The sequence below is a fragment of the Alligator mississippiensis genome, chromosome 4, assembly GCF_030867095.1.
Source record: "Alligator mississippiensis isolate rAllMis1 chromosome 4, rAllMis1, whole genome shotgun sequence".
Classification (NCBI taxonomy): Eukaryota; Metazoa; Chordata; order Crocodylia; family Alligatoridae; genus Alligator; species Alligator mississippiensis.
This window is the reverse complement of record NC_081827.1, coordinates 29,156,727-29,182,031: the sequence shown is the minus strand read 5'-3', so window position 1 is coordinate 29,182,031 and position 25,305 is coordinate 29,156,727. Positions and strand designations below refer to the sequence as shown.

The 25,305-nt window shown below is 43.5% G+C and overlaps 1 protein-coding gene across 1 annotated transcript in view; it reads left to right on the top strand.

The window, feature by feature from the left end:
• Nucleotides 1–9,268, top strand: part of REDIC1 (regulator of DNA class I crossover intermediates 1) — a 28,861-nt gene extending 19,593 nt beyond the window's left edge. Inside the window, exons 5-10 of the mRNA XM_059725562.1 lie at nucleotides 2,096–2,631; nucleotides 2,879–2,951; nucleotides 5,848–5,908; nucleotides 6,360–6,426; nucleotides 7,543–7,625; nucleotides 8,048–9,268. Coding sequence (XP_059581545.1) covers nucleotides 2,096–2,631; nucleotides 2,879–2,951; nucleotides 5,848–5,908; nucleotides 6,360–6,426; nucleotides 7,543–7,625; nucleotides 8,048–8,674 — 1,447 coding nt within the window. The 3' untranslated portion in view covers nucleotides 8,675–9,268. The remainder of the gene's footprint in view (nucleotides 1–2,095; nucleotides 2,632–2,878; nucleotides 2,952–5,847; nucleotides 5,909–6,359; nucleotides 6,427–7,542; nucleotides 7,626–8,047) is intronic.
• The last annotated feature ends 16,037 nt before the right edge of the window (nucleotides 9,269–25,305 follow it).

Genomic DNA, 25,305 nt, shown 5'->3' with positions numbered 1-25,305 from the left:
CTCATGCATAGAAACTAGTAGTACTACTGCATGATAGCTGGACTGACCTGCTAACTCTCATCTTATGAACAAACTTATCCCTGTTTCTCACTTTTCCCTGTTCTCCCACCAAAACCATCCCTAGGGGTGTGCGGGGCCTGGGGCATTTCAGCCTGTGTGGGGCCGATATTAATCACCTTCTTGTGCTCATCCTTGAATCCTTGCATTATCCTCACTTTCAAAGCCCTTTATTATATTACCTCACCTACATCTCTCTTTTCATTTCTCAGTGCTTCCATCATTCCAGTGCTCGTCTTTTTTCCTCGTCTGTCTCTGCTCCTCTTTTGTCTCTTTGTCCTGCTCTTAGCTTGCACCTGATCATGAATTGCTAGCTTCCTTTTGGCTAAAAACATTTCTTTAAATCCTTCTTCCCTTATCCTTATGCAAATAATTCCTACAACTTTCTTTACCTGAACTCTTGTTCCAGAATGTATCTTGTTTTAGATTGCCAGTCTGCTGGGTAGGGAATATGTCTTTTTAAAGCACTATACAAAAGTATGACATTATAGTTTTTAATACTAATAATGTAATATCTATTTTAATACATATTTAGAGTGTTGTACTGGACTTCCATTTATCTGCAAGCTGTGGTCATGCACCAGCTTATTAAATAGCAATCCCCCCTTGGATGTAATATGAAAATGGCACATGGCTTTGACCTTAATAGTCATATGCAGCCTCATCTAGCAGTTCTTTTTACTTAGTATTTAAAAAGTTCATTTGGTAAAGCAGTAAAATTCTCAGGGTAACTGTACTGAGCACATGCACAAGCCATTTAAGACATGGTGCAGTTTCTCTGAGCTGTGTAAAAGTGAAGGGGTGCTTAGAAAAAAGGAAGTTGACAACATGAGAAGCAGCTAAAAATAGATGGCTAGAGTAACAAAGAGAGATGGGGCAGTATAGAAATAAAGATCCTGCATTGTACCTCCAGTAGTGTAGTGCTCCATTATCCCTGTTACATTCCTTATAGGGAATGTGTATACCTTTGAGTTTCTGGGAAAAAAAGTTTATCTCCTCTTGTGTATTTTGTGTATTAAAACCTAAACAAGTCTTTTGCTGTTGTTTACATGAGGGAAGGGAACCAGTTTCTCCCAGAATCTCTATCAAATTTATTGAGTTTCCTGACCCTTTTCCTTCAGAACCCTTTTACATGCCTTTACACTTCTTTCCCCACAGTGGTACCTACTCAATAATGGGGCTGATTAATCTTTTAGTAGGCAAGAAACCTTTTTCTCCCTGTCATTTCCCCACCCCACCACAGATCTTCAGAACAGATCATTTTTTTGCTCAGTTATCCCCAGAAGTAAACTAGCAAGAAGGGATCAGACCTGATACATTCCTCTGCAAGATGAATATTTTATTAAAATTCAAGAAAGTAAATGCAGTAGATTTGAATGAAAATGTTTATGCAGTCTTGATTATAACATGTGATTTGTCCTCTCAAATATTTTAGCATGAAATTTCTATGCTACTTTCACTCATTGTTAGTAGCATAGAAAGTTACTGGGTTTACGGTTACTGTTAAAGTTACTGTTATTTTAACCGGGAGTTAAAATTCCCCCCTCTGCAGGGAATTAGATGGTACTGAGTTCTGTAGAGGAGTTCTTCATGGAGGGTTGAATTGCAGCCTACAAATGGAAACAAAACTGAAGAAGTTTGTCTTGCATTTGTTCCTTGTGTGGGACCACCTGACTAGCTCAGCTGAGTGGAGCAACAGAGACATACTGTGGTTGATTTGATTATTCCCTTCTCCTTATGCAAAAAGATAGCTCATACATCCTATTATGTTTGGATAGGGCAAAAAATAGAATTTGTATTCTTTTTTAAGCAGCAAGTCTAAATTCTGTGTTCTTATTTTACCATAAAAGAACAAATACAATTCAGGATTTTTTAAAATTAAAACAACATATTTTTTGGGTAGAAGGAAGTGTGAGGACCATTTAGTAAAAGAATTTTGAGATTCTTACACATGAAATTTAAAATTAATAATTTGATGTGTGAGCATTTATTGTTGTGTGTATTTCTGCACTGATCGCCTTTTTTCTTCTTCTTAAAGTCCAGGATATATGAACTCAGCTGGTAAATCTCCAGCTCTAATTACCGGTAATGATTCTATAAGTGGCAACAGAATAAAAGAATCATTGTTTGATATTGTGGAAGAAACAGCAATACCAAATACCACCCAGGATGAAACCAGTCATTCCATTCTAGCATTGTTCGAAGATGAGAGCAAGCTGATTCATAATACTCCCTCCAAAAAGCATTGCAGTTCTTTTGTTAACCAAAGCAGTATCAACCAATTATTTACAGATCATGATAATACAAATCAAATGTTTAACAGATGTAGCCTTTATGACATTAAAGAGGTTTATCACAAGACTGACTGTGCTGAAAGATGTACTGTAGGCAGATGCCTTAAGGGAATTTTCACAGTTCCAGAACAGAATTTCTTTCAAAGGAACAATAATTCGAGCACTAGCCATAAACAAAAGGAAAAGTCTAATAAGAGCTACTTGAAAGAGTGCCTTGAAGGACATTATTACTTCACACCTTCTGAAATACAAGAAAATCCTGCAAAGTATGAAAAATTAGGTAAGTATCAATAATGCCAGGGATTATCTAGCTTTACTTCTATCATGTAGGGGAACATGGTTTGAGTGAGCCAGAGGAATTGTGTCAGTGTGAAAAATGTCACAAAAATAAGGATTGTCATTATTTTTCCCAGGTTTAATGATATAATCATCTTGTGAATTAATAATTTTTATCAAAATCACAATGGAAAAATGTGCTTTCCTATAATGCTCTGTTTTAAATTTAAGCTCTAATTTTTGTTTTTAAGGGTTATTTACAAATCACCCTGCTGAAGAGATTAACTTTGAGGGAACCATGCAAAGCTATTCAATGAACCAGAAGTGAGTTTCCAAAGAAATTACTAAATATTAAAAAGCTGTATCTGTGAATACTATAAATAATGATGAACTCTTGGCCCCAAAGTCAGTGACAAAACTGTCATTGACATCAGTGGGCCCCAACTTTGCTGAATGTGTATGAAGTAGCACAGGTCCAGATCCACAAAACAACTTGGAATACAGCAGGACTTGTGAAGCATTTAGACATCTGCCAAAGTGCAAAATCCTCAATTTAGCCCCTAGTGTCTACAATCTGTTGTCAGCAGTGCAGTTCCCTTGGCTCCCCAACTTCTGCTTTTTGCATGGTCAAAACTGCCACCATCTGGGCAGGGCTGAACAGCTTGGTACCTTTCTCTCTAATCTTGACCAGAGCACTCAAAAACAAGACATTTCTCTGCCTACACCTGCCAAGAAGCCTGGGCTCCATTAGCCATGTTCTGCACACACCTATGGGATTGAGTTTCACATAAAGCACAGCAGCCATGGCTACTTGCTCTCCAAAATACAGCCAGGGGAGGAAACTCACCTGTCTTCATATAGTACATGAGGTGATCCTCAACCTGAAAGGATTAAAATGCACATCACATTAGAAGAGTGCCCTAAACTCCAGGATGTAACCTGTTCCCTGGGAAAACCAGGGGAAAAGGCAAGTTTTGGTGTTTTTTTTAAAGAAATTTTTTGTGTTCCAAACCAAATCAACACCAAACCATGAGTCAGTCTAGAATCAAAAGTGGCCCTACAACCAGCAAATATCCTCCACCCCCACCAGGGGCTTCAGATATCTCGAACGTCTTTTGGTGGGCATCCTATATGCAGGCCCAAGCCCAGAGGCTTGGGGTTCGGGTGCCCCCAAGTTTTGCCTGCCGTCAGCCATATGGCCACAAAGAGCAAGCTAGGGAGGAGCCTCCCATTTCCATAAAGTGGGCTTTAAGCCCTAGTAACTTGGCAGGTACTAAACCACACCAGAAGAACAGTTATCCCCCGGGTGCTTAAGGAAAACTGCCTTCACGGACCCAGATACATGGTGTTTCCCCTTCCAGGGTAAAAGGCAAAAGTATAGTGGAAAAAATGTCCCTTCTACCCATGTCATGTTGCAAAAAAGTGTTCAAGATTTCTGGGGTCAGAGAAAGAAGGAGCTCCAGTGCTTAGAGTACTTAGCTGGAAGAGGGGAGGTCTGGGTCTTAATACCTAAGGGCTGTCTGTGAATCCTGCATTGAACACTTGCTGGATAAAATACATGCAGAATAAAGGCTGGAACCTAGGTCTCTGCTCCCCAAGTGAGTGCCCTGATCTCTGGGATGCAGTCAGGTTCCCTCTTTCTGGCCCAATTAATATTATATTCTTTTTTTTGCAAACTGGCATGGTGTCAACAAGAGGAGTGGAATGTGCCCAGCCCCCACCTTACCCTAAAGCAGGGGTGTTAACATACCATCCACAGGCTCTGTAAGATAGGGGTTGAGCACTTTCAGTTCCTCCTGTTGACACCATGTTGGGTGGCAAAAAAGAGTGTAACATATATTGGGCCAGAGAGAGGAAGCCAACAGGAGCCTGACTGCAGTTCAGAGAACATATTAGCATAGGTATAATTTACATTCCTTTTTATACTGATATAATTTCCATCGGGATACAAAGTGGGCTGATGACCAGTTATCCCAGGGTAGTTGCTGCAGTAGATGCTATTACAGTGCCCCACCATTTGGCAGTGTAGGAGCAGATAATAGCTTGTTTGCATTGAGCTAACAGCTATCTTCAGAGAACTGCAGAAGCTCAATACCTAAAGTGCTGTAATAAACACCCTATGGCAGAGTTATTTACTCTGCTGCAATGCACGTATAGATGCTGACAGGGTTGGCTGGGGCACAAGGATGCTTTACTGCGGGGACTTCCTGCTGGCTAGCCCTGCACTGATGCACCCTCGTGTGCCAGCCAGTCCCACTGCAGCACATTGAGTCATGTCAGAGCATCCCTAAGCTGGCAAGCTGACCCCCTGTGCTCTCTGCCAGCCGGGGCTGCTTTGCCTTGGCTCAACATACTGTGGTCCTGAGCACCCATGCAGATGCTTCACCTGGAAGCAGTAAACTCCAGTGCAGTTTATTTAGCCACATTAACTGCACATGTAGATGTGTCAAGCAAAAATTAAATATGCTGGTTATTTCTGAACATACACTTAGCTCTATTATATAGATTTAGTTTCTAGATCTTGTCTTTTGCACCAAAAGTAATACAAAGTGCTTTTAAAAATAACCAGTTAAATACAGATGGTGTGTGGAGTGTTTAGGGAAAACAGGCAGCTATCACTGGCATCAAAATGGTTTGTAAACTGAATCACTCTTTCCCTTTGACTAAAACATAAATTTCAGTGCAATTTGTACTTCTTTATGCCAGGGCCATATTTGATCCTAAGCTAAGTGTGTTTTCTTTCTTAATTCTTTCTTATTCATGTTAATTTCAGACATTAAATGCAAATATATGAAATACAGTTTTTGGCATGTGTTTACAGTCCATATTCTTGTCCTAGTTAGAAGTTACTTCCAAGTTACTCAAGTTGTACAATCTTCCCTTCTAACTATTCTGTCTTTTCATTTCACAAAGTAGTGTTAGCCTCAGCAAGCTTTAATAAGATAGCTTTCCATGGAAGCAATGTTTGCAAAACCAGACTTTAGGCATTAAATGCTCAGAATTCAAAAACAAGTCCAAGCTATATTAGTAGCAGAAAGTGTTCTGTAGTTAGGGAGGAGTGAGAATGAATTTACAGATAACAAATACTGTAAGAAGTACAACACTACATTAGACTGTAAGATTAACAGTAGCTGTGCTTTCAAATTTGGGAAGCAAACAGGCTGAAAACTGCAGCATTGATTCACTAATTGTATGACCTTATTTTATTTGCATTCTTTAGTGACCGCCATCTTCTGGAAGAATCAGATTGGAGGCACTCAAAACCCTTTGGATTTGAAATGGTAAAAAAAAATTACCAGCTTTTATTTACCTGTACTGTATACTACAGAATGCTGGCACTGGACATACACAGTCAAATTCTGTGCCATGCCTCCAGGGGGCAGGGACCAGCAGCAATTTAGGGGTAGAGGTTGCATGAAAAAAACTCTTTATGCAGCTAAATAGCCATATAGATAATATGCCAGTAGATGTCACCCAAGAATATGCAATGTCTTCATGGGTTTTGCAAGTCTAATAAAACTTGTGCACTTCAGGTACCTCCTCTGTGTAATTCTACATAGAACCCTTTACCTTTCCCACTTGATCCAAACTGCTGCTCTAGTCATGTGCATGGCTGAGTCTTTGTGGGCTTTTCTAATATTTTTATTCCAGAAAGGACCATAATGAAAAAAGGACAATTATTGATGCTACAAAATGTATTAATGTCTTCATTTTCTTTAAATAAAAAAAAAGGTTCCAACAACAGAAGAGGAAAATGGTAATTTGGAAATGAGTTCAAAGCTTGGAGAGATGCAAAAGGGTAAGTACCAGGGACATCTTTGTTAGATCAGAAAATAGATCTTCTCTGTGTAAAACTGATACAATTACTGCTACAGTCACATAGTGATTGCATCCTGTTTTTCAGCTACTAATATGGTATATTTGACTCATCCAACACTGAACTAAAAAATCTGAACGTTATCACAGAACTATGTCATACTTGTGGTTGCTTTTATTAAAAAAGATTCAGCAGTTATAGCATCCCACTGGTGATTAATCATCTGATTCATCTGTAATGTTTTTTACTGTGCCACTTCCACTCTTTTGGCTATCATGGGATCACATAGTCACTCAAAAATTCTGAGAATAATGGCAATCATAAGGACTCCTTTTACCAAGCAGTTTAGAAATACCTGAATACTGCAGCACAATCTTATAAATGTCAGGTAGGTGATGGGTCTAAGTATGTCTTTCTTTTGCTTTATATTTCTTGTTCCTTTGGATGACAATTGGCTTGAAAATATTTTGTAAAGACATGATTCCATTAAATAATCCCTGCATTGCACATTTGATGAGCATTTCTTACTAATCTGTTTACTGTCTTACAGCTAGATTGTGCCAAGAATAACAAGTGCATGGGATGGTAGGCATTGCATATTCTTTGGTTCCTCTATAGCAGTAGGGTTCAGATGTATTTGCTGCACTTCCTAGAGCCAAGAACATACTCTCTCTATATACTTAATGTATCACAAGATACCATGAATAGTGTGGAAGGAAGCCCAACCACCTGCTCTATATCCCATCCATTGCAAACATGAACTTTGCTGCACTCCATTAAAAGGTATAGCAGACAGCACAATTCCCGCACATTGCAGGGAGTTCTGAAAGAGTCAGGACTCCCTTGGAGCTTAGCTTTTACAACACAACTCTGCCCTGCTCCTGTCACAGGGTTGCATTTTAATAGCACAGAGGAGACTTTAGAACATGAGAATAATCCCATTGATTCTACCTTGATTCTTTAGTCTGAGGGAGGAGAATGAGTTTTTTGGTACAATGAACCATCTAGTCCTTAGCTCTTTAGATAGCTATTGAAAGTGGTCACCATTTTAAAAAAGTTTTACTGGTGAGAGACGTGTGTTTTGGATTTTATTTTCAGACACTGAATCCTCCCTGAGCAGTCAGTCCCCCTGTTATTCTCCCAAGCTAACAGAGAGTTGTGTCAGCACTGGTTCTGAGATGGTAAGCAACACCTTCTTACCTGTATTATTTATTAATGTTTATATAATGTATGCATTTGACAGAACTCATCAATATGAAGCCTGGATGCCAAAGCACATGGAGAAGAGAGTGCTGCCTAATCTTGTTTTATTGTTTGGCTTGTCTAAAAACTTTACATGTATGAGCAGCTGAAAAAAAAAGTGTCATTTTAAAGCTTTATAGGAATATTGAACCATAAGGAATGCTGGTACTATCAGCTTGGTGTTATGCAGTGCATTACATTATTTTCTGATAAGTAAGCAGAATTTGGCCCCACTGTGTTTTTAACTGCTCTTGAATAAAAAGGGGGCAGGTTTAGACTTTTCATGTTGCTTATCTCTTGTTCCATTATGGAGTTACTGGACTTATGGGCAGCTGTAAGTATCACTAATCTGTTTTAACAGTCAGAAGAGGAGGAACCAGCTGAAAAGAAGAAATGTCTTTATGAGAACTCTTTTCACAGAAACAAAGCCAATCCAAATGCTGCTTCAACAAACAAAGGCCCAGAGTGCAGCTCTCACACAGACAGCATGCCTTTCCTTCCAGGCAATAGTTTGGCTGTCAAAGCAGCCAGAATTTCTCAACAGAAAGAGGCTATTTTACAAGCTACACAGGAGGAAAATAAAGGGCTAGCTCTTCTACCTCAGTACAACTCATCACACATAGTACTTAAGCAGGAGGCTTTTAATCACAATGAGAGACATGATGCTTGGTCGCAAACGGAGACCTTTGCTGTAGGAGCAGAAAAAATGGATGCTGCCACACAGTGTGCTCTGATACAGGCATGCAGCTGTAGAAACTATCTTTCCTCTGTCCACAGTGCTGAAATGATCACTGGTGTAAACAAAGCAGATACCGCTGGAGGGCAGGAAATCCCAGCAGATGAGGCTCTTCCATTTTCAAGTACAGACAATGCAACAGGTACTACAGAGTTTCCTCCTGAAACTGAGTATCTGACTTTGGCTGACAAGATGACTCTAGATGTTCTGAACTATTTTAATGTAATGACAAAGAGGGAAAAGAGCAACTGAGAGAGATGTGTTAAGCACGTAGAGTGGATGCATCAAAGTGCCCTGTACTCTACAAGTTCTGATCCTTTCGCAGTCTATTATTTCCTTTATTTGTTACATTTATTGTTAACTTGTGTGGGCAAGACTTATTCATTTTTTTAACAAATGATTACTGCAGATGCTAAATGTTTTACTACAGTTCATTGAAAATAATCTTTTTAGCTAAAGAAAAAATCTACAATCCAAGTATAACAGTTGTATGAGACTGAGCCTGTTCTTATTGAATTCAGTGGAAAGGCTCCATTTGACATTGAAGGATACAGGATAGGTCCCTTAAATCAGAAAACAAATATTTTGTGTACTTATGCACCCATTTAGCTTGAATAGCACATCTATGCTGAAACTGTAAAATGAGATACAAGGAGAATGCACATCTGTGCACACAGAACAAACTGAAATTAGTACTGCATATTCAAGTAAGCAGATTCCCTCTTGAGGCAGTTATGCTAGATTTATACATTCAGTGTAAATGCAGACTCATCTCTTGTTTTGGTAGTTTGCCTGAAAATTAAAATACTGAGTTCTCACCTTTTCTCATTCAGTTCAGTGTTTGTACAATCCACAAATAAATGTTGTAATTCCTATCATGTTGTGCTTATGTTATATACTTCCTTTTAAAACATAGCTGTCAAGAAAGGTGCTTTCAGACTATTCTGGTGCTGAACTCTACTAGTTCCCTAGTATGTGGTTAAGCTCAACTATGTACAGCAAAGACCACCTTCAAGCTGAGTCTCCATTTCTTTTCAAGCACTAGCTCCTGACTGCTTGCAGTAATACCATTTGTTAAGAAATGGATATGGTCAAAAGATATAGAAGGAGCTGTTCTTTCAACAGTGCAGAGTAAATCCTTCAGTACGACTGTTATGCTGTGGTTTTTCCCTCAGTGATGAGTGTTGAAAGATTCACTGCCCCCACACACCTGCTGAAGTCAGCTTCTTTTATGTCCATGTTTTATGTTCATATGCTTCCATATCTAAAGGGATGGGTGCAGTTCCAGCATTGTTCAAATCCTTTTCCATTACTTTCTCGCCAGTTCCATACTTAAACTATAGGTGGTGATTTCTGCAACATCTTATTTCATAGTTAAGAGGAATTTACATGGAACTCTGAAAAGGCATTGGCAGCACTCAGCAATGAGTGAGTTAAGTTTGGGACATTTCTAAAACAGGGATCCTCAGAAATTTCAGTCAGTCTTTTGGCTAATTGAAAATACTTTCATCACGTTGTATCTTCAAGTCTCAGAGTGGGAAGAAGTTTGCAGAGCCAGGCTTCTAAAACATGCAGCCAGTAATTCAGCCAATGAACAGGACCTAGAAACAAGCAGATTTTCTTTATTCAGATCACCTCTATTTAATCTCAAAACACATAGGTTCCCTAGTCATGTACTTTGCTGAAACTACAGTGATCATCTTCCTCACAGGGAGCATAATTATCTGAATCATATTTATGATTTGCTAAAAGCTGAGCATCTGAACACATAAGCTGAAAGCCTGTCCCACAGTGAACTGTCTTTGCCATTATGTAGCAAAAATAACACACACTGAATGCATCGACATGTTGCCCTATGAGGATGTACCGATGCACTGCGTCGCCATATGGTGCACTACAGCGACATAGCAATCATGTGCATCTACACATGATTGCCAGCTATGTTGCCAAAGCAGTGTGCTCCCTGGGTATAGCATGCCGCTATGGCAACAAAATCTAACCGTGCACTGTGCACACAGCACAGTAACCACCTGTACTACGCTATGCTTTAGTACTTCCAAAAGGAAATACTAAAGGAAATACTAAAACACAGTGCCATAGCACCGTTGCTGTACAGTGATGTGTATATGTGCCTACTATCACAAAGAGGGGCCAGGATTGCCTTTAAGGTGAAGACTGCATTTAGCAGTGTTGTACTGGAGACATGACAAGCACACTGCACTTGCTGCCACACTAACAGTTTTTAGCCTATGATGGCTTGTAAAACAGGTACTTAGAATGATTCCAAATCCAATAGTATTCCAGAAATATAATACACCTGTCTGCAATGTGTCTGCCACCTTTTGCAGTTGTCTGTCAGCATCACTCATCTCATGGGCAGGTGGTAATCCATATATGTTCTTTGGCTTTGCTCTAAGTCTTTTAAACCGTTCCATCTATTCCATGGTATACATCGGGGTGTAGGTTGTAGCCGTGCTGGTCTAAGGACACAGGCAGACAAGGTTCTTTGGGTGAATCTGATATCTTTCATTAGACCAACTTAAATAGTTGGAAAACTTCCAGAAATTTAATATATCTCATCTAATGCACCAAGTGCCCCAATGGAAAATACATAGGAGACCATACAACTGCTCACCAGAATTAATGCACACAGGAAATCTATCAAAGACAAGAATACCCAATTACTTGTGGGGGCACATTTCTCACAAGAAAGCCACTCTCTCTCCAATCTCTCAGTCGTGATCCTCAAAGGAATCTTACAAAACACTTCCCAGAGACAAGCCTATGAACTCCACTTCATCAGCCTCCTGGATACAAAACATCATGGACTAAATATAGATATTGGATTTATGACACATTATAACCTGCCTGACATCTGACTTCCCAGGTACCTCTCCTCTATCTAACTGCTACATTCACGCCCCTTCACCCTCCACGCCCTCCCCCCCGCCTGTCTCTCACCCACTGACGACTCAATTTACATCTTCACTGATTGCCTATCTTACATGCATACCAGCCCAGCCGCTGGCTTCTTTACTATTCATTCCACCCAGGAAGAGCATGCACCAGCTGCAGAGACTTCCTCAGCCCGACTAAGGCTTTTTAAACCTGAAAGCTTGCAATAAAAATCTTTTCTACCTATTTAAGTTGGTCTAATAAAAGATATCATAGTCACCCAAAGAACCTTGTCTGTCTATGGTACACATCAGCCACCTGTAAATGATGTACTATGGCCAAGTGCTTATGCATGAAAAACGTTACATTTGGGTGGCTGATTTAACTGGCAGGTGTAAAAATACCATTTGTTGCAGCAAGTATCTAGCGACCACACTTGAACAGATGCTGAAAAGAACAAATTATGCTGACTTAAACTGGCATTTATGTGTAATGAAAAAATCAGGATGACAGCTACCTACTCATGCCATTGAGTCAAGGTGTTGTTTTGGTTTAATTTCTCTAAGAGAGGGACACCCACTTTAAGCCTAACACATATGATCCAGAGAACCAACTTTTCCACAAGAAAGTGCTTTGGTTTGGTTTGGTGCAGCATCTACCCACAAAGGCAAATGCCAAAGGCATGCAATGAAACTGCCAGCATTAGAGACCTGCACATGGTAGCACTAGAAAGGGGCAACACCTGTTCATAAAAATACATGTGATGCAGATATGAGAACTCTGAGATTCTCACAGTCAGGTTAGTAATTCCTGCACCATGTAAATAAATGGAGCCAGATCCTTGACCCTGATGCTGGCAATGTAAAGGGGCCATAAAGCTGTCTTGCCTTCCTTTTTGGGGGTTTTCAGTGTAAGGACAGTCACTGGCTTGTGTAGGACAGAAGCCAGTTCCAATGGAGGTCTGAGGGTATGTATATATTGCTTCCTGGTACTCCAGGGAGAACCACTCTGGAGAACATCCCACCCACCCACTTCTCTTCGGAAGCGCTGAACCCGGAACTGAGGCAGTGAAGCTACCTTGGGGCCACAAATCTTAGGCACTGCTCTGAGAAGCAAGGGGCCTACCTCCCACCTCAGCCCCAGAAATAGGAGCCAGAAATAGGTGGGACAGCAGGTAAGCCCCCTATGGAGCCTGATTTAGTAGGCCTTCTCTGAGCATGCCTAGTGCACTTCAGCAGCACTGGTGGGCCCCTCCTTCAAGATTATTTCTGGTTTTTTTCCAGTGCCTGTTTAATTAAATGAATCTTCAATAGCAGGGGTCAAAGCCCCCCTCATCCTTCCTTAATGGTTGGGCCATTCTCCTGTGTATGGGAGAGATGAATCTGAATCCTTTCCAGCAGAGGAGGACCTAGAACCCAGGACTCTCTGACTGGGCAAGCACTCTCATGACAAGACTGTGATATAACACAGGGGGTCCAGCGCCATTCTATGTTCAGTGGTGCTTCCCCTCCTGCCTGCCTCCCATCTCCTCCTGTCCTATTTACCCCTTCCTTTGCCCACCCTTACTGCTGTTCCTAGCAGTCCCAGAGGTGACCGGAGCCCCAGAGCCACTCCTTCCATGCTCCAGTTGGGTTGCACAGGGAGCTGGGATTATCAGGGGACAACAGTAGTGATGATGGCAGGTGGTTCTCCCTCCTTGTGCCTGGTGGGAAACACTGGAGGGGATGGGGCAGGAAGGATGAGCCTCCCTGATCGTGCTACAGCTGCTGTTCCCAGATGAGACCAGATCCCTGTGCAGCCCACTGTAGCTGGCAGGAGAGACTCTGGAGCTCCCTGCCCCAGGAACACTGAAAGGGGGAGGGGGCAATGGGAGGAGAAGTGCTGCTGAGCATGGAGTGGAAGTGGGGTGGGTGGAGAATCCTTACTTGGTTCAGGGACTTAAAAAAGGTCCCCAGCTTCTTCTCCTGCAGTGTGGGCTGAACATGGGGTCATGACTACACCACTGGACCCCTCTGGATCTAAGCCTGCACCTGCATCTTTCACTGGATGGCCAATTCCAGTTCAGCATCTCTTGTCCAACTCCTGCTCCCTGTGGCTGAGGAGAAAGTGGATGCAATCAGATCACCCCTGCACTTCGACTATTCCTGAATGCCAAATTATTTGTTGGGCTCATAGGTAGAGGCTCACAACTTAGAACAGACTTGAACCTGCTTATAATTGCAACTGGGGGTAAATTAGCTCTAGCATCTGAGGGCAGCACATCTTTGTACTCCCTTTATGGTGCAGATTGCTTTGTGGAAATCTTCAGAAATTTAGCTGGAATATATTTATCCAATTAGGTAGGGTTTAGTTTTGATTGAGTGATCTTGCAGTTATTACTGACAATGTGCAGCTCAGTGGCAGATCCAAACTACTGTATTGAGCATATATATAGAGAGGTGCTGTACTTTGTGAATAGCCAGTCAGTCACAGGTCTAAAGGTCTATAACAATCCTCCATGGGAAAAGTGTCAATCAAAGTAACTAATCTTATTCCAAATACTTTGGATGAGAGCATGTAAAATCCAATTACTTTACACTTCTCAGTTATAATCCCAGACCAGCCAGAAGAAAGAAACTAATTTATCTGGTAAGTATTGCTTCATGCTCCCTTCAGTCATTACACAGGTATTTTTAAAATACTTATATGGCTACAATGCTATCAGAAAATAATCACATTGCATTTGCTATTCTATTCTATATGGTTTATACAAGCCAAGACTAAGTACATGTCTTACTCACCTGCTCCTTCAATCAGCTCATGATCTTCTTCAATGGAATAAAAGCACGTTTTGCAGCCAAGGTGTAATGGAGAAACATGTAATGGAGTCCACTCACTAACACTAACTTTTATCCTACCCTCAGCAGCTGTACTATTAGCTGTTTCCTACATGCTAGTTTGTACCAAAAGGCACATTTTCTTATCGGTAGGATCCCAAACATAGGGTCTTTGTTGAAGTCTGCTAGGGCTGACATCCCAAATAATCAACCATGGGATTATTGATGAGTACTGATCAGAGAGCTGCATCCAAATATTGATACTATCCTGGGATAGACAGTTCCAAGCAGGTGGTGAAGGTCGCTCAGTCTAATAATGTCCGAGCCAGATAAGCAGAGATGGTCTCTGCTGGCCAACCTGCAGTATGGGAACCACAAGCGGCACAGGCAGCCTCTCTGCATGACATGCAGCAGATTCAGGAGGGGACAGGCAGCACAGCAACAGATAGGGCAGGGAGCAGAAAACAGAGCAGCAGAGCAGGTAGGGGATCAGAGTGGCATTTGGAAGGATGTGAGCTAATCTGTGGTACACCTGCCAAAAAGCTTTTTCCCACTGGTCTATAATACCTCTCCACCACCACCCCAGAATCTTGCCTGAGTGTCAGGTTCTTTCCCAGACATCACAGCGCCTTCTTTTACAGTCCAGGGGATTTTGTGATATTTCAGATGGATTCAGGTTGAATTAACAGAAGTTGCTTATGTCTTTTCCAGTGGATGATTCACACTTCCTCCGGTTATCACCTGCTAAAGCCTGTGATTCACTGATGCCTGTACAGTAACCACTCAGCATCATTCAGGTTAATAAAATCAACAAGGACATGTTGTATCTATCTATATTATTCTTTCTGAATTTATGAAGGCACCTTCTAGCATTCTCAGTGATGACGAGCCATGTTCTAACTATATTCAGTGGGAGTTGATTCTGACATTAGAGCTAACTTCTAACTTTCCCTAGAGGAAAAGCCTTAGTTTTTTTTTTAGGAATGGTATGGAAAAGTATCACTTCTGAGAAAAAATAAAACTGTCCTTCTAATATCACGTCAGCAGCTCTAAATATCAGTAACCTGATCTGGAATGAATCTTCTATCAAATGTTATTTCCTTATTTCAGACTTTATGCCAACTCTCAGTTGGAGGCAATTTTAATGGCCAAGTTAGAGACCCTTTTTCAATTAAAACATGCCTAATTACAGTGGGCCTGCTGCACACAGCTTTAAATAAATATTTTTAGGCAAAACAGCAACAGAACTTCTAACTTTACTGCTACTTTAATGACTGTAGCCTATAGCTCATTACAAAGATAACTGCAGCCTATATGAGTTTTAAGGATATATTCCTTTCATTTTTAGGAAAGATCATTGAGGAAAATGAATAGTTTAAATATTCACACAACTGGTTATTGCTTGAGGATAAAACATTATGAACTGACCTTTTTTTCTAAGGGCTGAGCAGAAAGCTTGGCTGAGGCAGGTTGGGGTTGTGACTCCTGCCTACAATAAATACCACTAGGTGAATAAATTCACACTAGGTGAATTCTAGTCTTCCTGCATAAAGACAAAAAACCTCCCTGCCACTTTGAGAGTCCTGTCTTGTATATGTCCTCTTGTGGACCAGAGACTGGATTCCTGGCTATCCGATTGCAAAAGCACAGGTCTCCAAAATCTGAGATGTATGAGAATACTTGTCCTTTGACTTGTAGGTTTGCTATCATCCCTGTGAACCAGGGAGCATTCTGCCTGACCCTGTGTCCTCCCCTCAAACCAAACCAGTACATTGCACTGTAATTCAAGGGCTGTCTACATTGTCTTCATGCTACAACCATGTGCACCTCCAAAAAACCACACGCCTCACACTCACTGTCGCACAATGTGTGCCCACTCCCCAAGATGAGGGAGCTAGGAACAGCCCTGAGCACATTCTCAGCACCCCCTGTCACAGGTGTGCATAGGCATGTGCTCAGCACCACCCTAAGGGGGTGGTTGTCTTGCCTTCTTTCCAGGATTTGATGTGCATGGAGTTGCATGTGAACAGCACGGTACTTTTCATGATGGTGGCCCAAAGACAACACAGACAATCCAATGGATGCCAATCTGTATAGTAGCCAAATCATAAGGGATGAGGAAGAGAAACTGGCAGGATGCCAGAAGACATTCATCCAGTCAGGTCTGGAAAGAGTGACTCCTGAGGGAAAGTACTCCGGTTAGGGCTTACTATAGTGGAGGCTGCGAGACAGGAAGGAGCCAGTTCTGTTGTTTATTCAATGTTTCAAGGCTAAAATGTTTCAGAATTCCCTAAATGAATCTTTTAGGTGAGGTCTTTGTGGGAGGCATGGTGATTTGCAGTTTATATAGTGCCAAGCAAAGTGATGCCACAGGCTGCTAAGGCCTGCCAGATGCATGATAAAGAACTACATGATGATGACTTACCTGATGGACTCCATCCTAGGACTAGGAACCTTGTCAGAGCAAGGTGGTGTCTTTAAGAAGTTACATGCTTATGCACATCTAGCCAGCAGCGCCTCCACTTCTGCCCTCCAGGCCTCCATCCAGCTTTTGCTTCATAACTCTGAAGGTCCTTTCTTCTTACCCAGCCCCCACCATTTTTAGATGAAGTCATTTAAGGTGCTATATGAATCTACGAATATGCCTGAGCCATAGCTGTATCCCTACAACGTGGCCCTACCTCCAGCTATGGCCCAACCCCTACCTTGCAGCCTTGCCTCCACAGCCTCTGCTTGGGGTAGCCATGCAAGAGCCACTGACACAAATGCCCCCCACTGGGGTGGGGGACCATCACACCAGGAGAGGACTCTTTTGCCACCCCTGTAGGACATAGGAGCACAGGACTGGAAGGGGCCTCCTTGACCATCAGGTTCAGTCCCCACTGTTTGCAGGTAGTGAATGCAAGGAGTTCCCAAAATCAACATTTCAGACACGAACTCCCAAATATGAGGCATGGTACCTGAACCACCAGCTTCGATCATCAAGGACAACAAAGAGTTCTTTTTCAGATATGTGGGGAGCCAGAGGAAAAGCAAAGGCAACATTGGACCCCTGCTAAGCCAGATGGGACATCTGACAACCGACTCCAGGAAAAAGCCAACCTATTAAATGGGTACTTTGCATCGGTCTTTCATCAGTCCCATGGGACACCCATGCCCACTATGGGACAGGGAGGTCTGGGTGAGGGAGATCCCCTGCCCTCCATCAATGCTGACCTCGTGAAGGAACATCTTGAGAGGTTGGACACCTTCAAGTCAGCCAGCCCTGACAATCTACACTCCAGGGTACTCAAGGAGCTGGCGAACATCATAGCCCAGCCTCTGGCACGGATCTTTGAGAATTTCTGGCGTTCTGGTGAAGTGTCTGAAGACTAGAAGAAGGCCAATGTGGTGCCTATCTTCAAGAAGGGGAGGAAAGTTGATCTGGAAAACTACAGGCCCATCAGCCTGACCTCTATCCTAGGGAAGGTCTTAGAAAAGTTTATTAAAGTGGCCATCCTTAATGGACGGGCCAATGCCAACATCCTGAGGGATAGCCAGCATGGGTTTTTTGCAGGTAGGTCTTGCTTGACCAATCTCATTTCCTTTTATGACCAGGTGACCTATCACCTGGACAAGGAAAAGGAGATTGATGTCATATATCTTGACTTCAAAAAAGCCTTTGATCTGGTATCCCATGATCACCTCTTGGCGAAACTGGCCAATTATGGCCTTGGGTCGATCATGGTCCACTGGCTGGGAAATTGGCTCCGTGGTCAGAACCAGAGGGTGGTGGTTGATGGAAGTCAATTGTCATGGTGCCCTGTGACCAGTGGGGTCCCCCAAGGCTCTGTCCTTTGATCCATATTGTTCAACATCTTCATTAATGATGTGGACACTGGAGTCAGAAGTGGACTGGCCAAGTTTGCCGATGACACCAAACTCTGGGGCAAAGCATCCACACCTGAAGACAGGAGGGCAATCCAGGCTGACCTGGACAGGCTCAGCAAATGGGCAGACAAGAACCTGATGGTGTTTAACACTGAAAAATGCAAGGCTCTCCGCCTTGGGAGGAAAAACCTGCAGCATCCTTATTGGCTCAGCAGTGCTACACTGGCTAGCACTATGGAAGAAAGAGACTTGGGGGTCATTATTGACCACAAGATGAACATGAGCCTTCAATGTGATGCTGCGACTAGTAAAGCTAGCAAAACGCTGGCTTGCATCCATAGATGCTTCTCAAGCAAATCCCAGGACATCATTCCCCCCTTGTACTCGGCCTTGGTGAGGCCGCAGCTGGAGTACTGCATCCAGTTTTGGGCTCCACAATTCAAAAAGGATGTGGAGAAGCTTGAGAGAGTCCAGCAAAGAGCCATGCGCATGATCAGAGGTCAGGAAAACAGACCTTACGATGACAGGCTGAGAGCTATGGGGCTCTTTAGCCTGGAAAAGCGCAGGCTCAGGGGTGATCTGATGGCCACCTATAAGTTTATCAGGGGTGACCACCAGTATCTGGGGGAACGTTTGTTCACCAGAGCGCCCCAAGGGATGACGAGGTTGAACGGTTATAAACTACAGCAAGACCATTTCAGGCTGGACATAAGGAAGAATTTCTTTACTGTCCGAGCCCCCAAGGTTGGAATAGCCTGCCTTTGGAGGTGGTCCAAGCACCTACATTGAACACCTTCAAGAGTAAATTGGAATCTTATCTTGCTGGGATCATATAACCCCAGCTGACTTCCTGCCTTCGGGAGGGGGGCTGGACTTGATGATCTTCCGAGGTCCCTTTCAGCCCTAATGTCTATGAAATCTTTGAAAACCAGGAGCATCCCGTAACCTGCCATAGGTAAAAGAAGGGGAGAGGAGGGCACTGCCAAGGCCCTGATCGCTGCAGTGACAGAGAAGTACAAGGCTGTGGGTGAACATCTCCTGAGCAGCTGGCCTGGCCTCTCTCTTGGCTCTCTCCTCAAGCTGTCCTTCATTAGGAAACCACAGCTACTGACAGGCAGCAACAGGCCAACAATGCACATTGTAACCCCAGGCTACAGCTGGCCACGATCACATTGTAGCCTTCTCCCTTAAAGTCGGTGTGCCAGGAGTGATCTGACAGCCTGAGCCTGCATCTTCTTCTGTCAGTGGCTGCAGCAACTCTGGGCTATATAGTAGCTGTAGGACCAGTGGAATCAGGGATGCAGGTGTGCAGCGAGTGAAGTGAGGCAGCTGCCCAAGGCTGGCCTGTCCCCTTCCTGCCTGCTCCACTCAAATCTCCTGCCTGTCACCACCCCAGACTTTACTGCGAGCAGCATGTACATCAACATATCACTGAGCCACTAGCTCCCTTCCCCTGGATATGTGTTTGTAAATACAATTAACACAGGTAATCAACAGCTGCCAACACTTGGTGGAATGCAGCACAGCTCCTGGCAACATCAGCAGCTGACGGAAATTACTTTTTGCAAGACTCCATAATGCTGCCCCCCAGGGGGTTATCTAAGGCTTCCCTGCAAATCTGATGCATAATAATAATTTCTGACATACTGGGAGGTTTTATTTAAAAGCTCTCTCAGCTGTTATCAGACAGGCACATGAGTTATCCAGCTACTCAGCTTATAAGAAAATTGCTTGCTCTCTTGAAACTATTTGTATAGTATATGTACCACTCTATCTCTGCCCATAATAAGAAAGCAGCAGGTGTACCAGTATTGACCCCTGACTTGACTTTGATGTCGTACAATAACATACTGCCTCCCCCCTTCTCCTCAGCAAACTGTTTAGACAGTGTTGTGTATAACACTAGGAGAGAGGGGCAGAAACTATCAAGAATGACAGCTGAGACCTAACTGTAATATCACCTCTGTGACAATCAAACAACCGGGCATGATGACCATATCAAACATTCAAGACAAAACAAGGAAGATTAGTCAGAGCTGTAGCATTGTCCTAGTATGGAAAGATTAAGTAAAGCATCTATTCAAGAAAAGAATTACCCCCAGATGCTACCTTACCTTGAAGGCTGAAATTCCCCCCGTGAGGAAGGGGGTCCTCCTACCTTGTAGTCACAGATAATGCATTTGTATCACATGAAGAGGAGAAAGTACATTTCCAGTCCATTACCAAGGCTATGACATAGTATCTAAACAGTTTTAAAGCAGGAGGCGGGAATAACTTTTACCCAAGGGTCCTGAAAGAGTCAGCTCATGTTCATTTTCAATAAACCTTGGGATACTGGGGAAATTTCAGAAGAGCAGACAAGCATTAATGATGTGCCGATATTCCAAAGGGGCAACCAGGATGACTCAGGGAAGTACAAACCAGTTAGTTTGACATCAATCTGGGGCAGACTAATAAAAAAAGCTAATATAATATTCAAAAGATAAGGACATAATGAATGCCAGTGCATGGCCTGAGCAGAGCTCCCTGCCTGACTACTCACCATGCTGTTTTGGGCTCATAACACTGATGCTGTGTGCATTTTGGCTTGCTGAGTCTGAACACAGCCCGCTCACTGCCTTTGGCTGGAGGTCTCAGTCCTGGGCACTGCTCCTCCATGTAGTACACTCTTATCAGAGCCCAACTGTCTAGGACTTGAGGCTGGTGCCCACTCCCAAGAACGCCCCAGGAGATGAAGTGCAAACCCTCTTCTGTATCCTGGTTGAGGTTTTTACCTCTTCAGGTACACATCATGGTTGAAGCAAACAGGCACAGGCTTTATGCACTATGAACCCTCACTTCATACAGCACTGGAGATGTACAGCTATATGGAAGATCAGAAACCGAAAATCCCTGCCTTGGTTTCCTTACTGCTGTTCTGCACTCTTTAGGATTTGAGCGGGTGTCCCACTGGGAATCCAGAGCTCCTCAAAGGACTTCCCACCGAGACAGAGGTGAGGTCAGGTTTCTGGCTAGTCCCACAGTCAGGCAGCTTGTTTTGTCCCCACAAAGCCTATCTTTTTAGTCCTCTTCCAGTCCAGCTGTGAATCCTTCTTAGTTTTAAAATGTTAGCATTAGGTGTGGCTCACACGGTAAAGTTTTGCTAACATAGATATGCTGGGTAATGGTGTGAAGAAATCAGCCCCTAACTGAGGTAGCTTTGCTAGCAAAGCCCTGCACATGGACTTAGCTATACCAAGAGAAGTCGTCTACCAGCCGACCCGCTGTTGTTTGGGAAGGTGGTGTTTGGGGTGCTAGCGGTAGCTGTCCGATGGAGACAACTCTCTGGTTTCTTTGTTCCTCCTTTTTGCAAACCTGCTGCTTTGACCTGCCTCCCTGAAGACAATATTAATCAGAGTGGTTCCTGTAGCCTCACCTTGCCCTAAGCAGCTCCTATATGAATACAAGCTACTCACATTCATGATTTTACAGTGATCCTTGTCTGTCATGATGTGACACAAGCCCTGACAGCAGATTGGTTTCTCCTCAGCTGGAGGTGCATTGAACACTATTGCAGTTTCATTAAACCAAACAGCATGTGCAAGATGTGATGATTGCATAGCAATTATTAGCCTTGAATTCATGGGTAATTGAGAAAAATGGAATGGTCTGTGATATACAAGAATTCAAACTAGATGCTGTGCTGCTCCCTTTTAGCTTTAGGTCCTGTGAATCCACAATATCAACCTTCTCAAGTCCATCAAATACATGGCTGCACTCACCATGACTCTTGAAAACAAAATGGCATCTGTGCTGACAACTTGTATTTTACCTTTCAACTCCGTGAGCCAGAAGCCCTCGAAAAGTGGCGATTTTAATGGAAAAGGCAGATGACCATTAACACTGTTTTTCTATTTAAGCATTTTGAACACCAGAAACACCCAAGAAAATTTATTTTTCAGTCCAGTTCAGTTTTACTTCACAAATGTCTGGCTGCCATTTTTAAAGGCATCAGGATTTCTGCTTTCCATTTAAACACAGCAATTGTCTTATGATATGCAGTGTGGGAAGGGTGGCAGTAAGAAAGCTTTGCTTGTCTGTATGGCCCAAGGATGTCCCCGTACTGCTTGCTTTTGGCACGTGGCCAGAGTTTGATCTTTGGTCCCCTTCACTGAGATCTTGATCTTGGGAGAACGTGGATCAATTATAGCGCTTGAAGAAGGGGGACAGAAAAAAACATTTCCAATGAAATATGCTGATGTGACCATTAAACAATATTGAGATCTTGTTACAAGCACACATCTAGCTGTGGGTCTCTGCTCCTCAGGCTTAACTACAGCAGAAAAACTCTCCTTGTTGGTAGTAAGGCAGATGCCTGGGACACTATTTGGAAGCTCCTGCAGGAAGTTACACATACAGTAACAAAGCTGCTGCAGGTGGCTCTGAGGCTTTCCCCCAACCTACAGAGCAATATGGATTATGGTGACAGGCCATGAAATCTCCTCCAGCCACATTCAGGTTTCCTGGTCTCTACGGCTTTTGACAACCTCTTCTCCAGGAAACCTCCTTTTCCCAGAAATACCATGTCTCCCTGCTCATGAGCCTGCTCTTTCTGACCATTCCCTTCAGTATGCTTCCCGACCATCCCTCTGATCTCCCTCAGGGTTTTGTTCTTCTCTCCTTTAACCACATCTCCTTGGCTAAATAATCCACACCCAGAGTTTCACTTGCCATCCTCACTCAGAGGAGTTGCAAATGTAACTCTCTCCTAACCTCAACTGCAGCTCCCGCTGTCCCCCTGGTCCTTCTGCATTTCTCATTGCATCTTTGAATGGTGGTCATCTCCTTTCTGCCTCTTCACTTCCACCATCTTCAGCAGGACTTATGGGATACATCTTGAACAGGACCATCTTCACCACCTTCAGTAGGACAGTGGGACACATACCCAAGCATGTTGTTACCTAGGAATGGGATTAAATCTGTAGCAATGAAAACCAGACTTCAGAGGGTGGAAGTGATCTTTACTCAGTCCTAGGCATTCTCTGATCGCATTGCTGACCTCCGACAATGTGCCCACAAGCTCAGCTGAAGTCAGGGAGGGCTACTGACCTGTTCTGGATTGGAAATGGCCACAAGCCTGTCCTCAGCTAACCTCCTGACTTCTCTGGTGCCTGGAATGAAGTCATGCTATGTGGTCATGGATGGCTGATGTTACAGATACTGAAAGTGTCCAAGTGAAATTGTTGTTGCTTAAGCAGGTGGTTAAGTGCTTTGCTAAATTGGAGTCCAGGAGATCCGAGCAGTCTTCATGTTATGGCTGGAAGTGCCCACTTGCTCTCACTCCACACACACCCAAACCCAGAAATGAGGCAGTGTGGCTACCTCGAAGCAGCCTTGAGCTCACAGCTTTAAGTCTCTGAGCCAAAAAGCAACAATGCTGCCTCATTTTCAGGCAGTTATGCATGGAGCTGGACCGTGGTCACAGCAGTGCTCTCAGGTGCAGCATGGAGGTTATGGAGACAGGTCTTAGTGCTCCCTTTGTGTGCTCTCCCCCAGCCCATATCAGGACAGCCAATCCCACCCCCTTGCTTGAAACAGCCTCTCTCCCCCACTGGGTAATGCTACCTTCCACCTCACTTGCAGTTTGCTCTCTATTATCAGCTCCACGTGGGTGTTATTTTGTCCTGTCACTGTGCCTGGACTGCGTGTATATCACAGGCTTAATCGCTTCCGAGCTTTCAAGGTCCTATATACCTGTGGTATGCTGCTCACACTCACAGCACCCTCTAACCAGTGAGGCAGAGCATGGATTTGTGTTGTGATTTTCCCCACTTCTCCCCACCTGGTGTTGCTGCTATAAGACATACCCTCGCCTGACTGACTGCTTTGCACTGAGCAAGGCTGTTCCTGAAGAGTTGGGTACAGACCACCTGCTGTATTACTTGCAAGTCTCATTTCTGTCCCCTGCTATACAGATGCATTATTGTCTTGGGTGTCAGTACCTTTTACTTGGCCACACAACACAACCTAATGATCCCTTTAAAGCAGGGGTGTCAAAGACATGGCCGGTGGAGGTCATATCTGGCCCACAGTGCTGCCTGCCACATGCAATGTGTGTTGGCCCCAGCCCTGTGTGCTCTATGTGGCATGCAAAACCTATCTGGTGTGGGGCCAGTCTGGGGCATATGCTGCATGGGGCAGGTTTGTGGGACTGATCCAACCTGCAAATGGCTGTCTTTCGCATCCAGCCACAGGGCCAGATGAGTTTGATGCCCTTGCTTTAGAGCAAACCATTTCTCTCATTCTACCATGAATGCTATTAATACCTGAGTAGGAAATGCTCCCATTTGAAATTTAATAGTCCTGTAAAATCAGCATTTGCTAATTGTGACAGAGGGTAAATATTTGTGAAGAACTGAATGATACTTACAGCGCTCAAAAGGTCCCAACATTCAGGTCTTGTGGCTAAAACTCTCCCCAGATGAGTTTAATGCCCTGTCAAGGTCCCTTCCTGCCCTATTTTCAATGACTAGACCTAGCATGGGCTCCCCTCCCTGCTGTGAAGAGCTCATCCTTGTTTAGACCACAGCCATGCAGCTGCTGCATTTTTTATTCCAGGCACCTCAAAGGTCTACTTACCCAAGTGCCTACAACGGAGAATAAACACATGAGGACTGCAAAGGCAGAGCTAACTTGCATAAAATGAACTGTTCCAAACAGGAGATTTTACCATACCTCTAATCTCCTATGAAATATGAACTTTTATTTCAACATGGGAGAATTTTTACAATCTTTTCTCCTGTGTCTGAAGAAGGGTGCTTGTGCCCCAAAGCTTGCAATTAAAGAATTGTTTTTGCAAAAATCTAGTTGGTCTAATAGAAGATATCACCTCTACCACGAGTTCTGACTCCTTTTGCCTCTAGACCAATATGGCTACAACCTGGATACCTGAGCAGGAAAGGCCATTCAAAGCATGGACTCAGGGAGCAAGCAGAGGATTCCAGCCCTCTGGCAAGGCTAACAGAAGGCGATGGAGACTGTGTCCATACTGCCTCCATGCTAAAGGAGCCACAGGGAAGCTCGGCATGCCCAGTCTTGTGCTATGCCCTGAGAAAATGTAATGACATTGCCCTTAACTGTAGTGCTAGTCACATGCCAATCTGCATGCCCAAGATGAGTGACTGGCATGCACCCAGCACTGTGCAGAGGGCAGCTACATTGCATTTTTCATGGTACACTGAATGTGGAGCCTATGTGCCATGTAGATTGCAGGTGAGGACAGAAGGCCACAGGTGGATGTGTCTAGAGTCCTTAGCTAGCACA